The following is a 24,077-nucleotide window of genomic DNA, read 5'->3' on the forward strand; positions in this document are numbered from 1 at the left end:
TCATGTTCTCCCACTGATTCCCCAAATATTTATCCAATTAAAAAAAAAAAAAAAAAAGTTTCTCCGGCAAATCAAATCAAAGAGGTTCACCGGAAAGCCACCTCTCAAACAAGGCGAAGCACTGTTTTGGCCTATTAGATGGCACCGCGTGGCTCCCGCCCTACATGCACACAACAAAACCTAGAAAATATATTTATTTGAAAATCATTTTTCCAACAATATTTACCTTAACGGTGGCATAGGTTAGATTCCCTGAGTATAGCTCTGTATATCTTAAGTTTTTAAGGAAAATCATTACAATCATTAATCAATCAATTAACCACAATCACTAGAAAATGTAATATCTGACAGAAAAAAACTAAGGTTGAAAAAAAGAAGAAGAAAAAGAGCTCACCCGGCAACTTGATCATCGACATGCCTTGATCTCCATTTATCCCTGACTGGAAGCTTTAAGGATCTTATCCATTTTGTAGTGCTTTGAAAGGGAACGAGCATGTCAAGGTCACCACTGTCATTTTGAGAAAAGTCATGTCTAAATCACAAAGGCTAACTCCAGGATAGAAGATAGTGAGGACTCGAAGAAATTTGGGGATTTGTATTGTATATGTGCATGTGATGTAAGAATATAAGCTTCCCTTTCAGAGGGGACTTCTATTTCTTCTTTAGGGAATCAGTGCAATTTATGATTATTTGCATAAAGATAAAGCTTATGTATGTGCAGATAAACGAAGTACGTAGCAGTGATTATAGTAAAATATGCTCATCAAGTGTTTTGATATGTAAGATCAAATTGAATCGTGTCCACCGCCAAAATGTTAAGTTTCTCAATTGAAGGATCAAAGGGGAAACAACCATCAATCCCACCGAGTATGTCATGGGATTTGAAGCCACCATGAATGTGTTATCTGAAGTTTTGGATTTAATTCCAAGTCGAATGATTGACAATATATCAAGTGCAGAAAATACAAGTGGTTGAATCTCACTTATAAGCTTATGAATTGGGGTGGGTGAAAGTGAGTTTCGTCAATCATGCAAACTTCAATTCCCTTTCCCCAAGAAGCAGATATCACAGTGGATGTTTCAACTAAAGTTTTGAAAACAATGAAACCGAATCAGCCAGTTTGACTTGAAATTGTCCCTTCGCGAATCATTCACCCAAAATCTACAAGATCCCAATGGATGCCATGACACATAGCTACTGACAAAAATCATTTGGTAAAGTTGAGTCAACTATTGCTAGGATGAACATTCCCCTTTATACTATTCAACTTAAATCTAAACCACACCACGGAATAGAATCACACATAGTCGAGAAAACCGGAACAAAAAATATGAACGGAAACTCAACAAAGACAATAAAAAAAAACATATGAGGATTTAAGGAAAAAGTCAGAGCCACGCCATCAAAAATTTTTTACAATGAATTTATTTCTCTTTTTCTTTGCTAGTGATAGCTCCTTGAAAAGTGGTTGGATCGATGAGATGATGAGAAGTGCACAAGAGACCAAGTCTTCATAACACAATCTGCTAGGAGACCTTATATTGGTGTCTCTCAGTCTGTCACTGGCTAAATTATAATTCTGCAGATTATTTGGAATGGAATCATCAGGTGTTGGATTTGAACATTCAACTCTCTAAGCTGTTTCTGAATGTTGTTCTAAATACATATGCACTGCATCTGAAATGGAATTGTTCTCTTGCTTGTCTTGATTCTACTGTAACATGGACTTTTCATCAAAAACTACATCTCTGCTGATCACCATCTTCTTTGCAATCGGATCTCAAAACTTGTATCCTTTCACACCTTTCTTATAGCCCAGAAAGATACACTTCTTGGATTTTGCATCAAGTTTTGATCTTTCATCTTCAGGTACATGCACACAAGCAGGACAACCAAAAATCCGTAAATGATCGAATTTAACTGGATTACCTATCTATACCTCTTTTGCGACCTTGCCACCCAATGATGCCCGAGGTGATCTACTGATGAGATAACATGTCATATTCATAGTCTCTGTCCAGAAACTTTTATGAAGCCCTTCATTCAGTCTCAAACATTTTGCCCTTTCAGTTAAGGACTTGTTCATCCGTTCTGTCACATCATTCTGTTGTTGTGTCTTGCGCACTGAAAAATATCTCTGAATCTCATGCTTCTCACAGAACTTCTGAAACTGCGAATATGTGTACTCCGTGCTATTATCGAATCTCAAATACTTGATCTTTCTGTCAGTTTGGTTCTCCACCTCAGCTTTCTACAACTTGAATTTAGAAAAAATTCAGATTTCTGTTTCAAGAAATACACCCAAACTTTCCTGGAGAAATCATTAATAAAGGTAAAAAAATACTGAGATCCTCCCAATGACGATTCTCTGGTAAAACCCCATATATCAGAATGCACATAATCAAGAATCCCTTCAGTTTTGTGTTTTCTAGTCATAAAACTGACTCTAGTCTGTTTTCCAAGAACACAGAACTTACAAAGGTCGAGCTTGCAGCTTTTAACACCATGCAACAAGTTTCTTCTATGCAATTCCACCATCCCACATTCACTGAGATGACCCAGGCGCATATATCATAGCTTTGTACTATCATCATCTGACTCCACAGAATGAACTCCACTTACAACTGTACTCCCCAACAGTTTGTAGATATTGTCTGCAGTTAACATTCCTTTCATCACTGTCAGTGCACCCTTAACAATTCTGATGATTTTCCTATCCTCATCTGCATTAGAAATGAAATCATTTCTATGTAAAGTGTCCAAAGAAATTAAATTCTTTTTTAGATCTATAATATGTCTGACTTCACATAACGTTTTAACTGTGTCATCATACATCTTAATTCTGATTTCTTCAATACCAACAATATTGCAGCATCTATCATCATCTAAGTAGACTGAGCCAGAATTAATTAATCTGTATGAAGTAAATCACTCACTGTTACGTGTTATGTGATAAAAATACCCTGAATCAAGAATCCATGCACCTGTGAACTGAATTGATGAAATTGAAAGCATATCGTCATCACTGCAATCTGAATTGTCACTCTGCACCACATTTACACTTTGATAATGCATCACCTTTCTCCCCAGTCTGTTTCTTCACCTTTGGACAATCTCTATTCATATGACATGACTTCTTGGAATTGTAGCAATGAATTGTTTTTTTGTCTTTGGACTTGGATCTAGAATTTCGCCTTCTAGAACCCTCATCTTTCTTCCTTCCACGATCTTGCTTACTCTTCACATATAAACTGTCACTATGAGAGTTTTCCCCTGCATTCTGCTTCTGCTGGTTGTGAGCCAATAATGTTGCAAATATCTCATCAACTTTGAAAGTTTATTTCCCATATGTAAGAATAGTCACCAGGTGTTCATAAGAAGAAGATAATGAACACAACAATATCATCGTTCGATCTTCATCCTCAATAGTCACATCAAGACGTGATAAATCTGTTATAATTTGATTGAAGTCATTAACATGCTGTGCCAGATCAGAACCTTCTTGCATCTTCAACCCATACAGTTTTTCCTTCAGATACAATATATTCGTCAAAGATTTAACCATAAACTGAGTTTTTAATTTCTTCTATATCTATATCTCCCCTGGAGATTTTAGATTCATCACGTGATGCATAACCTCATATGTCAGACATAAAAGTATGGTTGTTGCCGCTTGTTGCAATTCTTCCTAATCTTCATCCTCTATGACATCTACTTTTGTTGTCCGCAAAGCTTTCAAGATTCTCTGTTGAGCCAACAAATTTAATCTTATTTGCCACAATCCAAAGTTACAAGTTTCATCAAACTTCACCACCTCGAATTTTGCACCAAAAGTTGTCATTTGAAATTGATACTGCAACAACTTATTTTACAAATCCTTGCTCAGAATCTTTTCAAAAATAAAAGAAGGATTGAAAAATTCCCTTAATTAAGTTCCCTTAATTAAGTTATCTTAATTAAATTTTTTAGAAAAACAACAAATTTTTTTTTGAAAAGAAAAAATTGAAATATTTCCTTAATTAAGTCTTCATTATCTAAAATATTTCCTTTAACTAATTGAATTTCAAAAATTTTTCTTTTTCCCACAAAGAAATAAAATCAGAACTTCCAATTTCCTTCTCCGCAGCCTCCAGCAAAGAAAATCTTAATTAAGTTTCCTTAATTAAACATTTTCTTTCTCTGGAGATTCCTCGCCTTTCTTCACACAACTCCAGTAGGGGAAAGGTTTCCTTTTCAAATTTAACCTCCGCAGATCTAGCGGTCCACCAAAGGAAATAACTGCTCCTCGCCGAACACCTTAGGAAAGAAAATTCCTTTCCGCTTGTAATTAAGGAAAAAACCGAGGGGAATATTCCCCTAGTAGAAGTAAAAGATTCCCTTATGATCCTCCGTAATCCCGCGAACAGTCCGCGCGGCAGCTGCCCGATCACTCCCGCGAATACCCTGCAGTGAACGTTCCCACGAATAGCCTGTAGTTTCCCACGAACAGGAAAACCGCAACATCTCCGAACTGCCGAACAACTTCGATTCCTTGATTCCGTCCCGCGGACGGTCTTTGGCTTTGCCTTTGCAAACCCCTGTGTTGGTGGCAACCTCCCGCAAACAATCCTTCGTGAACTCCTTGTTGTCTGCACCAACAATCTGGCGCGAACCGCCAAAGTTCTTCGCTGAATTGTCAAAGCCCCGAAATTCACCAAACTCCTCTGCCTAGCCGCCAAATCTTCTTCTTCCCTGTTGCGCCGACGAAATTTCTCCTCCCTACCCTAGAACCTCGCTCTGACACCACTTGTTGAGAAATGAGGGTGAAGAAAAAATAGAATCGACACAAATCCAGAAGAACACACAGATTTAACGAGGTTCGACAAAGATGCTTACGTCCTCGGGAGCAGAGCGACGACTTTCTTTCAATATTTAAAAAAAAGTACAAAATACAGAATATGGAATACACCTCTGATTACATACAAGCCTATTTATAATCCTAGAAAACCCTGAAGTACAATATATAATTATCAAATTACCCCTCTACCTCACCCCCAACCCACATAAGAAAATTTCCCTGATTTGGACAGAATCTTCCGCTCCGCTCCAGCATCTGTCCCTTATATGGTATATGTGTCATACCTAATAAGAAACTTTATAGAGAACACACTCAAATTTCCTCTTTAAAATCAAGGGAACTAACAGTACTTCTCTCAAAATTCTCCCTCTCGATCCGACAAGAGAAACTCACACGAAATCCTCCTCTCTAACACTTCTCTCCTTTATTAGGAACTTGTCAAAGAACTTACGCATTGTAACAATCTCATTTCTTCGCTCGAAAAATATTTCTCAAATCAAAATCAGAATCAACCGCACCTATCGCAGGATCACTCAGAAGTGGGCGCCAGAGTGCCAATCTCTCGGGTAAGAAAGGCATGGAACGCCTGAGGCGTGAGCGCCAGAGCGTCAGCAGTTGAACACATTCCTTAATTAAACATTTTCTTTCTCTGGAGATTCCTCGCCTTTCTTCACACAACTCCAGTAGGGGAAAGGTTTCCTTTTCAAATTTAACCTCCGCAGATCTAGCGGTCCACCAAAGGAAATAACTGCTCCTCGCCGAACACCTTAGGAAAGAAAATTCCTTTCCGCTTGTAATTAAGGAAAAAACCGAGGGGAATATTCCCCTAGTAGAAGTAAAAGATTCCCTTATGATCCTCCGTAATCCCGCGAACAGTCCGCGCGGCAGCTGCCCGATCACTCCCGCGAATACCCTGCAGTGAACGTTCCCACGAATAGCCTGTAGTTTCCCACGAACAGGAAAACCGCAACATCTCCGAACTGCCGAACAACTTCGATTCCTTGATTCCGTCCCGCGGACGGTCTTTGGCTTTGCCTTTGCAAACCCCTGTGTTGGTGGCAACCTCCCGCAAACAATCCTTCGTGAACTCCTTGTTGTCTGCACCAACAATCTGGCGCGAACCGCCAAAGTTCTTCGCTGAATTGTCAAAGCCCCGAAATTCACCAAACTCCTCTGCCTAGCCGCCAAATCTTCTTCTTCCCTGTTGCGCCGACGAAATTTCTCCTCCCTACCCTAGAACCTCGCTCTGACACCACTTGTTGAGAAATGAGGGTGAAGAAAAAATAGAATCGACACAAATCCAGAAGAACACACAGATTTAACGAGGTTCGACAAAGATGCTTACGTCCTCGGGAGCAGAGCGACGACTTTCTTTCAATATTTAAAAAAAAGTACAAAATACAGAATATGGAATACACCTCTGATTACATACAAGCCTATTTATAATCCTAGAAAACCCTGAAGTACAATATATAATTATCAAATTACCCCTCTACCTCACCCCCAACCCACATAAGAAAATTTCCCTGATTTGGACAGAATCTTCCGCTCCGCTCCAGCATCTGTCCCTTATATGGTATATGTGTCATACCTAATAAGAAACTTTATAGAGAACACACTCAAATTTCCTCTTTAAAATCAAGGGAACTAACAGTACTTCTCTCAAAATTCTCCCTCTCGATCCGACAAGAGAAACTCACACGAAATCCTCCTCTCTAACACTTCTCTCCTTTATTAGGAACTTGTCAAAGAACTTACGCATTGTAACAATCTCATTTCTTCGCTCGAAAAATATTTCTCAAATCAAAATCAGAATCAACCGCACCTATCGCAGGATCACTCAGAAGTGGGCGCCAGAGTGCCAATCTCTCGGGTAAGAAAGGCATGGAACGCCTGAGGCGTGAGCGCCAGAGCGTCAGCAGTTGAACACAAAAGTGCTTAACTTGCTCATGTGGGCGCAGGAATGCCCGACTAGGGTACTGAAGCAAACGAAACTTGGCACTGAAGCGCGTAACACTCGGGTTCTCCCATGTGGTGCCCCAAATCAGGTCCACAACATAACAATCACCCACTTGGAGACTGATTGCACTTTTCCTCCATATTTGCACCTCCATTTGTACCAATTTCATAGTCATGAACCTTGGTGTAACTCAGCCCAGTCTCAACCTTCATGAAATCCAGATGAAGCCAAGCAGAGCTTCATTTTCTCAAAAGATACCACCTTCATCAACATATCCATAGAATTATGAGTTGTGTGTATCTGCTCCAAGAATAATTGTCCATCTGCTAGGAGAGAGTACATTAGCCGTATGAGTTTGTCCTGTCATGAAAAATAAAGTTCTTAGCAAAATGAATTGCATTCTATTATCATTTTAAAGCTTTCCAATCTCTTGTTTCTTGCCTAATTCTGCCATAAAACTATGTAGCTGAATCATCTCCTTGCTAGTAATCTTCTGCAACCTGGAAACCCAACTCACCACTATGTTCCCCGATATATAGATATACCCTATTGTACTTGTTCTACTACCCATATCTTCTGTTATATGTGAATATATAAATCCCTGTAGACTGATCCCAGTATTTCCATAGCAGTGCCCTGTTGACTATTCCTCTCAGGTACTTGAGAATCCATTTATCGCCTCCCAAAGATGTCTGCCAAGATTGCCCACGTACCTGTTGATCACACCCACTGCATATGCAATATCTGGTAGGATACAAATCATTGCATGCATCAAACTTTCAACTATTGAAGCATAAGAAGTTTTCTCCATCTATGCTTGCTCTGCTTTGTAGTTAGACGATAGTTTCTTAGTTTGAAGTGGCTACGTAAGGGGTTGCAAACTGATTTTGCCTCACACATGTTGAACCTCTATAGGATATTCTCAACATACTCTGTTTGAGATAACTTCAGTGTTTCTACACTTCTGTCTCTGATGATTCTCATTCTGAGCATCTTTATGACTAGATCTAAATCTTTCATCTTAAACTCACTTAATAATTGCATTTTTAAGTCATTGATTTCATTTATATCTGACCATGCAATCAGCATGTCATTCACATACAAAAGAAGCAAAATATAACTATTACCAAAGCGATTGATGAAACAAAGATAGTCTGTCTGTTACTTCAAGTTCCCGCTTTCTGACGTAAACCGGTCAAATCTCCTATATCACTATCTCGGAGTCATAGAGGTTCTTTTTCAATATGCAAACCAATCCTTCTTTTCCTGAAACCTTATAATCTTGTGGTTGCACCATGTATAGTTTCTCCTCCAAATCTTCATGTAAGAAAGCTGCTTCTACATCCATCCGTTTCAGATGCACATCTTCCTTTGCTACTAGACTAAGTATAATCATGATGATTGTCATCTTCACCATTGAGGAAAAGATCTCTATATAATCCACTCTTTCATTCTATTAAAAACCCTTCATAACAAGTCACGCTTTGTAATACCCGCTGACCGGGGATCTCTGAGCGTGTTGGGTCGACAACCTTCATGACCAGGTAGACATAGGAGAATCCTAATAGCTTGAGATAACGGGTTTGTGATGCCCCAACTGGCTACCTCAACCTGTTATGATTACTCCTCTTTTCTTTTTTACAACCCACTTTAAGCCCAATAGCTCCTCTTGTTGTCGTTGATGTTATTTTGATAACCTGATTACCGATGAACTGTCGTTTGTTTGAGATACGACGATTTATCTTCTGCCCTTATGACCCGGACATGCTTTGCGTATGGAGATTCCCCGTTAGGATTTGTTTGTTTCTTAGGCTCTGTTTGTCGATGAACCTGTCGCCCAAGTGGGACAGTGAGAGACTCGCTATCCACCCCGTGACTTAGTGAGAGTTTTGAAAACATTTGAGCATTCCTCTATGAATTAACTGTCATTTGATTGTCCTGTACTAGTTGTCACATTAAATGTAAGCAAAACTCCCTGAATCAAGAGTATTCTGGGACAACCCCAAAGTTGTAATTAACCAAGTGGGATGCATCCCCTTGGGAACACTCTAGACCCTAGTACAGACAAACACGCCTCGCGAAGCAATCTCAATTAGAGGTGTCACAAAGGGAGGCAGGAGCAAACCAGCAGTTGCGATTAGAGGCTTCGACTTTAAACGACAAAAAAGCGAGAGTGGCGTCGGTAAAGCTAGATCTCCCTCTGATGGATCTGAAGCTCGATGGACTGACCACACATCTGAGTTGGTCGCGTCATATCGAGGCTACTCTGGTAAGAAACCAGAGGGATACTTGAAGGAGATCGAGCCAAAGAGTGACAATGCTAAGGGAGATGAGTGGAGGACCACACATGCCTTGCTTTAGAGTTGGTTACTTAACTCGATGGTTCCATCGCTTGCCTCATCAGGGAATTCCAGATTTAGCAAGAGATAGAGGTTGTGGTACGTAGTGATAGATTGATTCAGAGTACTCCATAGATCTAGAGCTGCTGTTGGTCGACATCGATCACTTCTCACTGATATCAAGCTGTGGTGATCAAGGGTGAAAGAAAGGAGAAATCTTTGCAAATATAAGGACTACACAGTTTCTGTCTCATTAGAACCCTTTCTTTGATCAAAGGATATCAGTCCTCCTAGTTCAAGAGACTATCCCTTCACAGAATGAGGCTATTGTTGCGATGATACGAGACAAGAGTCGCTTAAAGCTAAAATCTGAGCTAAGTGAACTTCTGGGTGCGCGATGAGCTTTGACTGCCTCAAGCTCAGGTATGATAGCTGTGCAGAGGGAGACTCGCAAGTGCTACAACTGTGGTGAGATTCAATATCTAAACAAGATTTATCCTAAGTCACCTAAGGAGAAAGATAGGTGGACATGGACATGTTAGAGGCCTTGGCGATCAAAAAAGGGGCAAAGGGGCTACTGGGCAAATCTGATAGTAACAGAGGATGAGAGAGAGACATGTGTGGATTTTTACCAATGAGGATCGTGTCTGAAAATATTGAAGGTGGAGCAGGAAGTAGCAGAAGATATGACTGTGGATGCTTTCAACCAGTCATCATTAAGGAATAAAATTGTCATTTATGTTCACTATAACAAAAGTACTTGTGATACACATGTTTTTACCTCTATTTCCACCACAATATCATCAGAATGAATAATAGATTCTGGTGCATCTCGACATGTGACAATACTACTAGAGAGTTTTCTTCCTATACTTCTTTAGCAGTACCAGAGAACATCCAGACCACTGATGGTACAACACAATCTGTAATTGTAAGTGCACAGTGAGATGAAGTAGTAAGGTCTGATAATGGGACAGAGTTTACCAGCAAAAAAAATTGAATAGTTGTCAGCCCAATAAATATCATCAAACCACATGTCCATGCATACCGACACAAAATAGAGTAGCACAGAAAAAGAAGACGCCTTCTAGAGGTAGCCCGAAGCGTGACGATCACAATGAATATCCCAAAACACTTATGAGGGCAAATAGTTTTGATAACTGCTTAATTGATCAATAGAATGATTTTGAGGGTGTTGGATTAGAAGACTTTTTCTTATCAATATATGTTTTGTGAAGGATAACAGACCATCATTAGAGAAATTGGATCCCAAAATAGTGAAATGTGTGTTCTTAAGTTATTTCTGCTGCCCAGAAGGGACATGCATGTTGGAGCCTATAGAGAAGAGAGTATTTGTGACCATGGATGCGTCATTTAGAGAATTTGAACCGTACCACACCCAAGAGGTGGTCCTCAACCATCAGTGACTTGCCAGACACTAGATATATGAAGCAAAGGAGTGTACACGCGAGAGCAATGTCTTATCTTGTGATGTTGGATGAGTCAATTGAAGAACCGAAAAATGTGGAAAGTGAACCAAGAGGTGGGATTAGGAGAAATTCATACTAAAGTAGAGTTATTGTGTATACACAGAGAAGGAAGCAAAATGAGGCAACAGTGCTTGCACTGCCACTTGTGTCAACCAGTTCCTTATCCCGATTTTCCCTGACTCTTAAGACACTTATACTATCCACCCCCGACTAAGAACTCTCAGGTGATATGATTCCTCCTCTCCTAATCCCCTAACTTTAAGAAGGACCATTCGCAAGAATGCGGGAAAACCTCCCGATTATTTTACATGGGAACATGCATTGCTAACTTTGTTTCATATTCTAACATATCAATTTTATATGAAGCATTCATTGCATCTTTGGACAATGTTTCAAGACCCAAGTGCTGGCAGGTTACTAAGGAGAATCTCAAGTGGAAAGCGACTATGTATGAAGAGCTTAATGCTCTCGATAAAAATCGAACATGGAAGATAGTGTCACTACCAGTGAGAAAAAAGACAATTAGGTGCAAGTGGATCTTCAAAGTTAGGCAAACTTGAGATAGGAAGGTGGAGCAGTACAAAACACGACTGGTGGCAAAAGGATACAATTAGACATATGGACAGTGAGGACATTGGCTTCTCTTGTAGTGAATGGTGAGTATGGCTATTAACGACTCAAAAAAGTTTTGATCCAAAATTTTGACTCGTAGCTCAACTTATTTATTTCGATCTGATCTCGATCTGAGCCACAATTTGAATCAATAGTCAAGTGATATAAATTTGTTAAATTCACAGCACTAACATTAATAAGATAGTTAACGATTCGATCTCAAGCTGACCCAGGTCAGCTCGAAAAAAATTCGATCCAAAGTTTTAGCTCGTAGCTCGACTTGTTTATTTCGATTTAATCTCGAACTGAGCCAAAATTCAAATCAATTTTCGAGCAATTAATAATCTTTGAGCTAAATTCACAACCCTAATGGTGGGTAGAGATTATACCAACTTGATTTGTAGAATGCATTTCTTCATGGTGAGTTACTGGATAAGGTGTATATAAAGATACCACCAGGATTCGGTACAGCCCAGACAGTCGGCAGGGTGTGTAGGCTCAGGAAGTCATTGTATGACTTGAAGCAATCTTCTCGAGTCTGGTTTGACATGTTTAGAAAAACTATGTTGAGCATGAGATATCAACATATCAATGAGATCATACAGTATTCTTTCGACAACATGAAGGTCACAACACTCTACTTGTTGTGTATATTGATGACATCATTGTCATCGGTGATGGCAATGCAGTGATTTCCCCCTAAAGGTAATATTGAGAAATGAATTTGAGGTGAAGAATCTTGAAGCTCATATCTTTCTTGAGATTGAAGTGATTCGTGGACCTGAGGAGATGATCTTGTCCTAGAGAAAGTATGTACTAGATCTCCTCACGAAAACAAACGTGCTGAGGTGCAAAATCTACAGACTCTCCAATTGATTAGAAGACTAACCTGACTACAGAGGTAGGAGAACGGTTGATCATAAGAGGCATTAAAGATTAGTGGGTTGTCTCATCTATATGTGTCACACTCGACCCAACATCTCTTTTGCAAAAAAGCGTGGTGGGCTGCTACATGCATGATCCAAAGAGAGCTCATATAGATGCATTGTAATCAGATTCTGAGGTATTTGAAGAGTGAACCAGGGAAGGGGTTGATCCTATGGAAGACATTGAGGGTTTTTGTGATGCTGATTGGACGAGTTGTGCAGATGACAGAAGATATGCCTCAGGATATCGCATGTTCGTAAGGGACAACTTGGTCTCTTCGAAGGACAAGAAATAGTCTGTAGTAGCAATGTCAACAACAGAGGCAGAGTATAAGGCCATGGCTTAAGAGTTGTAGCATGTTGGTCTAGCTCAAGGTGGACCAAGGAACTCAAATGAAGTTGTGGTGTGACAACGCTTCAACAATCAACATTGTCAAGAACCCAGTGCAACATGATAGAACCAAACTTATGGAGATTGATAGACTCTTCATAAGGAAAAGTTGAATAACGGGCTAATAGAGCTAAGTCATGTAGCCACTAGAGAGAAAGTGGTTGAATGGCTCACTAAAGTACTTAGTTCATTAGATGTGTCTAGGTTATGTAACAAGATGGGCTTAGTGGATATCTTTTGCCTATCTTGAGGTGAGTGTTGAGAATTGGACCTTATTTAGGCTCCTATTGGTAAAAAGAGAATATTGAAGTAGTCTACGGTTTTTTTTATAAAACATTGTAATACCGTATTTAAGCCCATGTTATGAATGTACATACAAAAATTTGGCCAATTCCTTCTTTTCAACCAATGTTGAATTATTCTGTCAACGAGACTGATATCTCAATATTTATGTTCACCAAGAGACAATATGAGACCTCCCTATAGAACTTTCATTAGAAACAAAATTAAAAACCTTTAAACAAGTAAAATCTAATCGAGAATGCCACCTCAAATAGAGTCTGACATATCAAAGTAGTACCTTCTGCATTGAAAAGTATATTCTGTATAATGATTAATGTTTAGCTAAGATAATTAATAGGATAGTCACCTATAAACAAGTGCACGATGTCCCCTACGCGTAAAGTTAAGGTGGTACTGGGCACTGCTCCTTATGCTGTAGCTGTAAGTCAAATCAAAGTTGCATCTTATCCATTCTTCCACAGTTCCCTGAACATCAACAATACATAAAAATTTACATTTCACACAACGATGAGACTCAAACATTTGATGTTATTGGTTAGCAACAAGAAATTCCAGATCATATGCATCATTTCTTTCCAAGCTATATATTTCGGATGAAACTATAAAATATATATGTGCTATAAAGTAGAGGGAGAGCTTTTAGCAGCGAAAGCTCCGTCTTTGAATCTTCAATACATTTTATTAATCATTTCGAAATCTATGGAGCACATACCTCCTTGATATGAAGCGCCTCTCTCACCGCGTGGTTATTTGCCCAGTAGTAAGCAAGATTATTAGCATAGCTCTACAAATACTTGCAACTTCAATCAATATATTTCTGAATAACGTTAACTAAGAGTCATTTAGAAATCAAATAATCAAATTAATTAATTACTTAACTGGGCACTTAACATTCATAGCAGGTGGTGGGTTGTTCAGTCTATCATATTTCTTTTCAAGAAGGTGAGACCTCCTTAAAGGAATGCCTGATCTCTTCTTCCATGGGTCGAAATCCATAGGACATGCGGGATACAATACATTTTCCACGAACTTTGTTTCAAGAACTGTAAAAATGAACTGATAGAGTTAATAAATATTCAAAATTTACTTTAACTGAACGAATCATATATAATTTAATTATTAATTGTTTCTAATACTATTTTTCATTAAAGCCGATTAAATTACAATCGAGATAGAATATATGATGATTTTCATTCTTCACAATGTCATCAAGCATTTTTGTATATCATGTCACGCGCACACACATAACAATAACATCAACAGTAATAATGATGATGAGGAGGAGGATATCATCATTACTGTTATTATTATTATTATTTTTTAATTAATTAAAATTAAAGCTCACACAAGCAGAAAAATTAAGATAAAAGAATTTAGTTCATGCAATAAAGTATTCATTAAAGCTCGGTTCATAGAACTCATTTATTAAAAGTGATGACAGCTTCAAAATGAGAGGATTCCCATTTTTTTAAAAGATTTATTGCTAAGCAGAAAAATTATAAGGCTTTAATAAAGTAAGTTTGGTTAATTCATTACCCCATCAAAGATATCGAGATTTGCCGCACAATCAGGCTTCGTTCTATGTACATAGCTTTCTTCCCCAATGCAACTTGTCCTTATTGCCTGAAAGATAACTTCAAAATTAATTCTTTAACCTCTGTTCTAAGAAATGAATCCAATTTCAAATCAAATCCTATCATTTAATTCAAAATAAAGATGATAATATATGAAATAAAATAAAAACTGAAATGAAATCTAAAATCAATCGGGAGTACTAAATTTTCTCCAATTAATCTTTTGCATTGCATCAGATACTCTAATAAAGCGGAAAAAAATTTACCAAAAAGAGTTCATATGAAATCATCCCTATTCCAAATCCATAAGCCACAGCCATCCTATACTCATCTTCGTCATCTGTGACCGGATTACCAGCTAAATAACCCTGAAATAATTCACCATTGCAAGCCACTGAAATATAAATGATAACATGGTTCTGCCTGCAAGTTTATTTATGCTGAAAATTTGGCTAAAATATTAAGTTGGTTGGGATCCAGCAATAAAACTGTTGTAAAACTATCACCATTACAACATAACAAAGGTATGCTAACACACCTTGAGGTTGAGAATTGGCTGCTGCCCTGCATCATTTCCTGTGGGTTAAAATTACTTGGATTGCATTAGTAAACAAAACAATATCAAGTGTTTGATTTTCTTAATTGAAAAAAGAAAAAAATTTAACCTCTGCAATTTTTTCAGCAACAATTGGTATAACATAGGAGTCACCAGCAACATAGAAAGGATTCGACATGAAATGAGGGTGATCCATAAACCACTGTAATTTTTTGAAGGTGAAATCATGTGAGATTTAAATCAAATGCATGAATGATTACGAGTTTCTGTAAAAGTTATATGAAGAAACATCGCCATTGAAGAAAACAAATTTATGCAGAAGTGACACTAGGGTTTCTGCTGTAACCTGGAATAGATTTTTGGCTAATTTGAAAACTCCAGTCAATGAATGCAAGGTTTTTCTCAATCATGAATTACAAGAAGAATGTCTATCAAAGAGATCTGAAATATACAACTCATAAATCTGTAAAATTTATGGGCCCTACCTTTTTTATGAATCTGTAAACTTCATCAGAAAAAAATTGATCATCACTGTAATGATTTTCAGAGCTTGCTGAGAATTAGAATCCAGTACCAACTGGAACATCAACGAAAATGATGCTGCTAAGCTGAGAAATTCAAGAGCTTCTATGACCAGCCGTTGATATTGGAAAATTACTTTAATTGCCGGATAAAATCAAACTTCCCACCTTCGTCCAAGAGTAAGGATTAGAGACAAACGTGGGAATGATTTGTTCACTTGCATTATAAGGAGCCTTTTTAAAAAGTAGTGGTCCTATACATAAATTATCAGAATGAATCATTTATCTGTAACATAAAGTACCTTCTTTAATATTCTCTGCGGAATTTGGTTTCGGATAAATTGATAGAAAAGAAAACCAAAGAAAAAATAAATAATAACTGAAGATTGGAGAAAAAGTTCTCAGTTTAAATACTGTTTTCTATATGAACCACGAGTTATAGTAAATAGTAATACATCCTTTATCTGCTATCATATAGATTTACAAATAGTCAAATTCATTGAAGATATCATTAAAACTTATTCTTGGATAATATTTTGGACCTTTTTAGCCCCATATGGCAGCTTGGATAAAACAATGGTGTGGAAAGTTATTGATCACAATAAAATTAACAGAGATCAACCAAAGAAATGATTTTGAAGCAATAATTACTTTTCTCATTCTTGAGTTGGGCTTCTATAAAGCCATACAAATATTTTACAAATAATAACCGAAGATTAGAGAAAAAGATTTTTGTTTAAAATATTCTGTTTTTAACTACATGAACCACGAGTTGTAGTAAATAGTAATACATCCTTTAGGTGCTATCATATAGATTTACAAATAGTCAAATTCTTTTATAATATAATTAAAACTTATTCTTGGATAATATTTTGGACCTTTAATCCCATATGGAGCTTGGATAAAACAATGGAGTGGACAGTTATTGATCACAGTAACAATAACAGAGATCAACAGAAGAAATGATTTTAAAGAAATGATTACTTTTTTCAATCATGAGTTGGGTTTCTATAGAGCCATACAAACCTTATACAAATAACCGCTATACTTCTTCTATGTTTTCTATTTACAATTGGACCTCAAAGTAAAATACAAATTTCAACATTCCCCCTCAAGATGGGCAAGAGATATCTAATAAGCCCATCTTGTTACATAATCTACACAATTCTAAAGAACTAAGTCCTTTAGTGAGGCAGCCAACCACTTGCTCTCTAGGGGGCATGACTTAGCTCCAATAGTCGGTTATTGAGCTTTTCCTTAATGAAGAATCAATCAATCTCCACATGTTTGGTTCTATCATGTTGCATCGGGTTGTTGGAAATGCTGATTGCTGACAAACAAGGCTCTAAGCCACATCATCTCGACAACTGTTAAAGCCATGGCCCTATATTCTGCATCTGCTGTTGACCTCGTTGCTACAGATTATTTCTTGCTCTTCCAAGCGACCAAGTTGTCCCCTACGAACATACAATATCCTGAGATGGATCTTCCGTAATCTGCACACTTCGCCCAGTTAGCATCACAATAACCCTCAATGTCTACATGCCCATTTTGCCTGAAGATCAACCCCTTCCCTGATAAACTGTAGTAGCGAGGCCATGGCCTTATATTCTGCCTCTGTTGTTGACCTTGCTACTACAATTATTTCTTGCTCTTCCAAGCGACCAAGTTGTCCCCTACAAAAATGCAATATATCCTGAGATGGATCTTCCGTAATCTGCACAATTCGCCCAGCCAACATCACAATAGCCCTTAATGTCTACATGCCCATTCTGCCTAAAGATCAACCCCTTCCCTGATAAACTCTTCACTTATCTCATAATCCGATACAGTTCATCCATATGAACCTTCTTAGGATAATGCATATAGCGGCTCACCACGTTCACTGCCAATGAGATTTCAGGACGCGTGTGACTTAGATAGACCAGACGACCAACCAATCTCTTATATCTCTCGTGATCAACTGGCTCTCCCGCCTCTGCACTCAACTTAACCTTGTGATCAATTGAAGAGGCTACATGCTTGCATCCCAGTATATCTATTTCTGTGAGAAAATATTATATATACTTTCTCTAAGATAAGATCATCTCCTTTGGCCCATGAGTCAACTCAATCCCAAGAAAATATCTGAACTGTCCAAGAAACTTCACCTTAAAATCTTTTTCCAATCTAACATTTAGTTGAATAATCTCTGCCTTATTATTATCAATGATAATGATGTTATTAACATACACAACAAGCATGGTGTGACCACCATTTTGACGAAAGAACACCAGATGATCGACATTGATCTACTGATATCCCATGTCCGCTATAATTTTTCTGAATTTGTCAAACCATGCTCAAGGAGACTGCTTCAAGCCATAAAGCAACTTCTTGAGTTTGTACACATTGCCCACTATTTGACTTGTGTTGAATTTTAGTGGTACGCTCATACACCTCCTTTAGTAACTCACCATGAAGAAAAACATTCTTCACATCGAGTTGGAGTAATCTCTACCCACCATTCACAATAAAAAAAACCAGTGCCCTCACTGTGCTCATCTCACTACAGCTGCAAGTCTCGTCATAATCAATGTCATATGTCTGATAGTCTCATTTCGCCACCAATCGTGTCTTGTAACGCTCCACTTTCCCTTTTGATTTTTGTTTTACCATGAAAATCCAATGGCCCTTTCCCGCATGTGATGGTACTATCTCCCACTTCTTATTCTTATCGAGAGCACCAAGTTTCTCCAACATGACAGTCTTCCACTTTGAAATTTTTTTAGCTACCTACCAAGACTTGGGTATAGAAATAGTGTCTAAAGGTGCAATGAATGCTTCATATACACATTACATGTTAGAAAATGAGACAAACCGAGCAAATGTCATGTGAGAAACAAAAAAATCAGGAAAATAGCCCGCAATGCTGCGAGATCCTCCTTAAAGTCATGGGAGTGAGAGGAGAAGAGAGAGGAATCATATCACCCGGGCAATCAGATTCTGAAGGGGAAGGTGTAGGTGTCTCAGGAGTCGGGGTAGATCGAGACAAGGGACTTGATGACACAAGTGACACGTTAGATACTGTTCCCTCATTCTGCCTCCTCCTTATTGTATACATTCTCATCTCCATTTAAGCTTGAATCCCTCCACCTTTGGATTCATTTTACTCATATTTCGGCTCTTCTACAGTTGACCCTTCCCACTCAACGGGACAAGACATCGTTTCCACATGCACCAATCTCTGACCATCACTACTCTCCCTCTCACGCCTCATACATGCAATATTTGATGAGTCACCGAAAGGAGATGTCACCTCCACGGTATATTAAGGTTCGAACTCTCTAAATGACACATCCATGCTCATAATAGTATTTTCTCTATCAAACTCCAATAAACATATCCCTTTTAGGTGGAAAATAACCCACAAAACACACTTCACAACTCTAGGATATAGTTTCCATATTGATGGTTTGTTGTCCTTCACAAAACATACACTGCTAAAAAACTTCAATGAGAGGATCTCATTATTATCTCTTTTCAACAACTGACAAGGAGTCTTCCAATCCAGCACTCTCAAAAACATTCTATTGATCGATTAAGTTGATGTCGAAACTGCTTGCCCTTACAATTGCTTTGGGACATTCATTGAGATCACATACTCCGTGCTACCTCTAAAAGGTGTCTATTCTTCTTCTTTGCTACTGTGTTTTGTGTCGATGTGTATGAATATGTGGTTTGATACTATATCATTTGGGCTGATAAGTTTTCCCAAATGTCATGTTGGTATACTATGTTTTATTATCAGACCTTAAAAGATCAACTACGACACTATACTGAGGCTGAATCGCCCAGTGAAAGTATTTAAAATAGGTAAACACATCTCTTTTGTTTCTCATTAGATATGGTTGAGTAACACGAGAAAAACAATCAATAGAAGTCACAAAATATTTGTAACCATCCATAGAGGTTGTAGAACAAAGTTCCCATACAACTGAATGCACCAAATCAAAAACATAAGAACTCTTTTTACCATAACTAACAAAAGAGCTCATGGTATACTTACCAAACTCACAAGCATCACACAATTTTTTTTACTTGACTTTTCATATAATAATGAATACAAATGACTCAATTGACTAAACAAAGAGTGTCTTATTCGTATGTGAAGTAGCAACAAAACATCCTCCACAATCCTCTCAGATTCTCCTGCCAAACCATTCTCAACCATTGATGACAGCCTGAGTCCATCCCCTCTCTATCCAAGTACCAGAGTCCACTATGTCATGCGTCAGCCTCAAGCCTTTGGCGAGTCCCCTTCTTTTAAAAGATCAACTTTGGAATATCAAATGAAACAACACATTTTAGTTGGAGTATAAAGACACCAATGAATAAAAAGGTTCACTAGAAAGGGAAGAACACGTAAAATATTAGTAAAGTCATACAATCAGTACACCACACTATACCCTTACCAACCATGTGTTGTGTTCTACCATAAACAGTCTGAATGCTCTATGGAATTGTCAGATGAGTATAGGAAGAGAACTCACTAGTAGCACCTATCACATGTCGAAATGCACTAGAATCTACTATACATTCGGGTGATCTTGTGGTGAATATAGAGACAAGAACATGTGTATCATGAGTACCTTTTGCTGAGTGAACATAACTAGTAATGTTCCCCTTGGATGACAACAAGGTGAAAGCATTCTCAGTCACATTATTTTCCGCTCTCTACTTCCTCTTCAACATCTTAAGTAACTTGTAATCCTAATCTATAAAGACTACCCATATCTTTTTCTTGTTCTTTGATATCATCATATTTGCCTGGTAGTCTCCTCTTCCACCCGTTGGGCCATCACTATTACGGTCACGGCCTCTAAGTTGTTCACGTCCACATGTCTTTCTTTCCTTGGGTGGTTTTGGACAAGCCATACTCAAGTGTCTCACTTCTTCACAGTTGTAGCACTTGTGGGTCTCCCCCTGGGCACCTGTCACACCCGAGCTTGATGCAGCCAAGGCTAATCACGTACTTGGAAATCTGCTTGGCTCAAAGTGCAGTCTCATGCGACTCTTCTCCTGTATCACCAATGTAATTATTCCTCAGCCTTCGTATAGAACCAAATTTCTCTCCTTCACGACTACTTTCATTTAGCAACAATGACAAGGTCATGACATACAGAAATCTTTAAAACCCTCTGGTTGTTTCACCGCAAGAATGTCACTCGAGCTTCTCTTTTCACGCAAGCACTACTCACGTCTTCTGTTCATGAACATCTGTCGCTCCTCCATGCCTCACACTGGATTCCTCTCTACAATCAACACTGTCATCTCTTCCCTACACCACACGAGTTTTATCCCGCTTCACCGACCTCGATCTTGACTAGCAAGGAAGGCAACGATTGAATCCCAATGCACAAAAACTATTGCCTATACGACAAGTTGATGCTACGACCATCGCCTGCAACATTCATGGATGTCTGTTGTCTCTCTAGCAATCGACTACGCCCCTTGTAGCACATTATCACTGATGAAAAAATTCATTACAACCAGACTACAACAATTATTATTGAAACACTGTTGCACATTTATAACGATCACCTTTGTAGCTCCATATTCCCAAAATCAGGAGACAAGTGGACATGTATAATCACCATTCATTGTGCATTGTTACAATTGGGCTAGACCCCGTGATTTTTTCATTTTTTCATGGTTTTCCGCAAAAAAAAAATTAAGGAGTCTCCTCCTACTTACTACTTTTTAACTATGTGTTTGTTGGATTTTTTTGTAAAGCTACAACGCTAAATTTATGACTCAACCGCGGGGACCTTTCGGCATGCATCAATTTTCAAGATTTAGAATTTTAAAATAAGTAGAATAAGAGCCACAATAAAGAGAAGTGTAAATCATTTAAATCCTACTTCCCCTAAAACTTAGTAAATCAAGGATTTAGCACAAAACAGTGGAAAAGTTGGACTTAATAATAAAATAGGATAGGATTCATGCGGCATGATTGAATCTAGGCTTATTTTCGCGACCCAAAACAATTAGATATCTTTAACTATAAAATTGTTAACCACTTTAACAGTAGTCATAGTTTTAACCCCAACATTTAAAAAAAAAATGTAGCAACAAAAGCTTAAAAAGCTCACCAACTTCCTTAGTTAGCGCGGTTAAGGAGGAGCAGCTAGGGCCGCCGGTGAGCCATATTAGCAATGGATCCACCTTCGGGCTCTTCTCCGATTCTACGAAATAGTAGAAAATTTGTGCGCCGCGAACCTCATCGACTGTTACATACCTTCATAGACACATACATGTAACATTTATGAATAAAATCTAACCGCCGATCAACTTCACTATTACCTATGCACATTAATTGGTGTTTCTATATGAGCGGAAACAAAAATTTAGAGCAGGAAAAGTATGAAAAATTGAGAACACGTAAAAGCGCTCACCCTGTTTCCAATTAGAAAGGGAGTCTGCCTTCAAATCCCGGAAGATGAGTAACGATATTGTTGGCTGATTCGAGAAAGCCGGGCCATATGAGCAGAATGCATAACAGAAGAAGAAGCTTTAGATGAGTTCTGGACATTGCTATTTTGTTGGATGAGATAGGAGGAGACAGGGGAGGAAGGAACATAGGCTTAAAATGCATCCGAGTGCCTCGGATTGTTCCAGCGGCCACGTGTTCGATCCATAACCCACGTGATATTTACTTTATTGAGAAAATAAATATTAAAAAAATATGAATTCTTATCTCTTCTAAACTTTTTTATTTTTTAATTAACATGCATTATGAAAAGCATGTACTAATATCTCCTCTCTTCGTATTGACCGGCCGGGCCTGGCAGCGCTAATAATTTCTCATTTATTTTATAATTTGACCATTATCAATTCATATTTAAAATCTTATTTATCTCATTCAGCTGTATTTTTAATTAAATCATTTTGCTTAAATTGTGTACTCCTGGAGGCTGAAGTATGGCAGCCTGTGGGTCTGTTTGGGCGCTGCCACTGTTCTTAATTCAGATCGGTGGAAAATCGTAGGATTCAATGGCACCATTTAAAAAAAGTTATAAAAATGAAGTTTATCCAAACAAAATAAAACTGTAATAATGCCACCACCACACCGCCGTCCTAAACAGATCAGTGTGACCTTTGCAATGGGGAAGGTACTTGATAAAAAAAATGAACTGCCCCTGACATTAAAAATATATGTATGGCTATGGCTAGTTTTCATGCAGGTTTGAGTTTTAGAACCTGCAAAAGCAAACACAAATAGAATAGGCTTTACTTGTCATGCTAACAAAATGTGTGGGACTAAATTGACAATCCCATTTTATCGTCATCTCTATCACGCTATGAAAAATGCTAAAAAAATACATACAAGCAAGCACTTCAGCAATTTTGTGAGATACCTTCGTACAAGATCGAGCAAGGCAAATTAGCCCAATTTAATACAAGGGGCTGAGAAAAATCGGAGGAAGAGAACTTCTTTGCTGCATTGCAACAAAACACATGAGAACTTTTTTTGCAGGCTTTCTACAGCACGTTGGAACACATGCACATGAACTTAATAGACAAATTTTTCCTACTACATCAAAATAACGCACACGAGGTTTTAATGTATTTGATGATTTATACTTTTGCAATGAGGGAAAAAGACGAGGGACGACAATGGTGACAAACCTGCAAAAATTTTTAGACAATGTTATAAAGAATATTCTAGAGCATTTTAGTTGTATTATGGATGTAATGTAAATAAAAGGCTAATAATTTTAAAAATAAGCATTTAGTTGGATGTAACTTGAACGCAGTATAAAGATTTGGTAAATTTGAAAGCACTCCTTTAGCTTAAATTTGGCACATTTGATCGATTTTTAATACACCAAGGAAAGAAAGTATGTATAAAATTTGAGGAAATATATATAACTATTGGTATAAAAGATGTTAAAATAAATCTATTAAAAATAGTTAATATTTCGTTGCGGCAAGTGCGGCTTAAATTGTTTAATTAACAATACAAGTTTATTAATATCATAATTATAAGAAGGTAGAGGCCTAAGCAAACTATTAATAAAACATAAACTGATTGACATAATAATTCTTATTTCTTTTTTATTGGCTTGATCTTCCTAGGAGATCTCAATATTTCCATTGATTTGAAGGTTGACAGCCCTAATTGCACGTAACTTTGTAGAGACTTCTCTCATGGATGGCCTTTCCTCTGGTAATGTAGCTGAGCAAGAGAGACCAACTTCTGCTAAGGAAAGCAAGCAATTGTTGATGTTTTGGCAACTCCATTTGTTAGTTTGTCTTTCCTCTTCAGTAAACATTTTAAGATCTATGATGTTGTTGATTCTATGAGGAAATACCATTCTGACATAGTTATACAGATTCAAGTTGTAGTTAAAAATATGATCAGTAGGCCTTCTTCTGGTAAGCATCTCTAGTAGTATTATTCCAAAACTATAAACATCTGTAGAGGTTGTTGGGCGAGCTGCTTCACCATTTTCTACAAATAAAATGAGAACAAATTTTTATAAATAAATACTAGTTTAAAAGGCCATTAAATATCAAAAAAT

At 37.8% G+C, this 24,077-nt stretch overlaps 1 protein-coding gene and 1 pseudogene across 1 annotated transcript in view; both read right to left on the reverse strand.

Annotated features, from left to right (window-relative positions):
- On the reverse strand, nucleotides 1-23,177 carry LOC110033115 (annotated as a pseudogene).
- LOC110033116 overlaps nucleotides 22,947-24,077 on the reverse strand; it is a 7,131-nt gene continuing 6,000 nt past the window's right edge. Inside the window, exons 3-4 of the mRNA XM_020736986.1 lie at nucleotides 23,686-24,007; nucleotides 22,947-23,181 (exon numbers count right to left, since the gene is read on the reverse strand). Of these exons, the coding sequence (XP_020592645.1) occupies nucleotides 22,947-23,181; nucleotides 23,686-24,007 (557 nt within the window). The remainder of the gene's footprint in view (nucleotides 23,182-23,685; nucleotides 24,008-24,077) is intronic.

The sequence above is a fragment of the Phalaenopsis equestris genome, unplaced genomic scaffold (genome assembly GCF_001263595.1).
Source record: "Phalaenopsis equestris unplaced genomic scaffold, ASM126359v1 Scaffold001093, whole genome shotgun sequence".
NCBI lineage: Eukaryota > Viridiplantae > Streptophyta > Magnoliopsida > Asparagales > Orchidaceae > Phalaenopsis > Phalaenopsis equestris.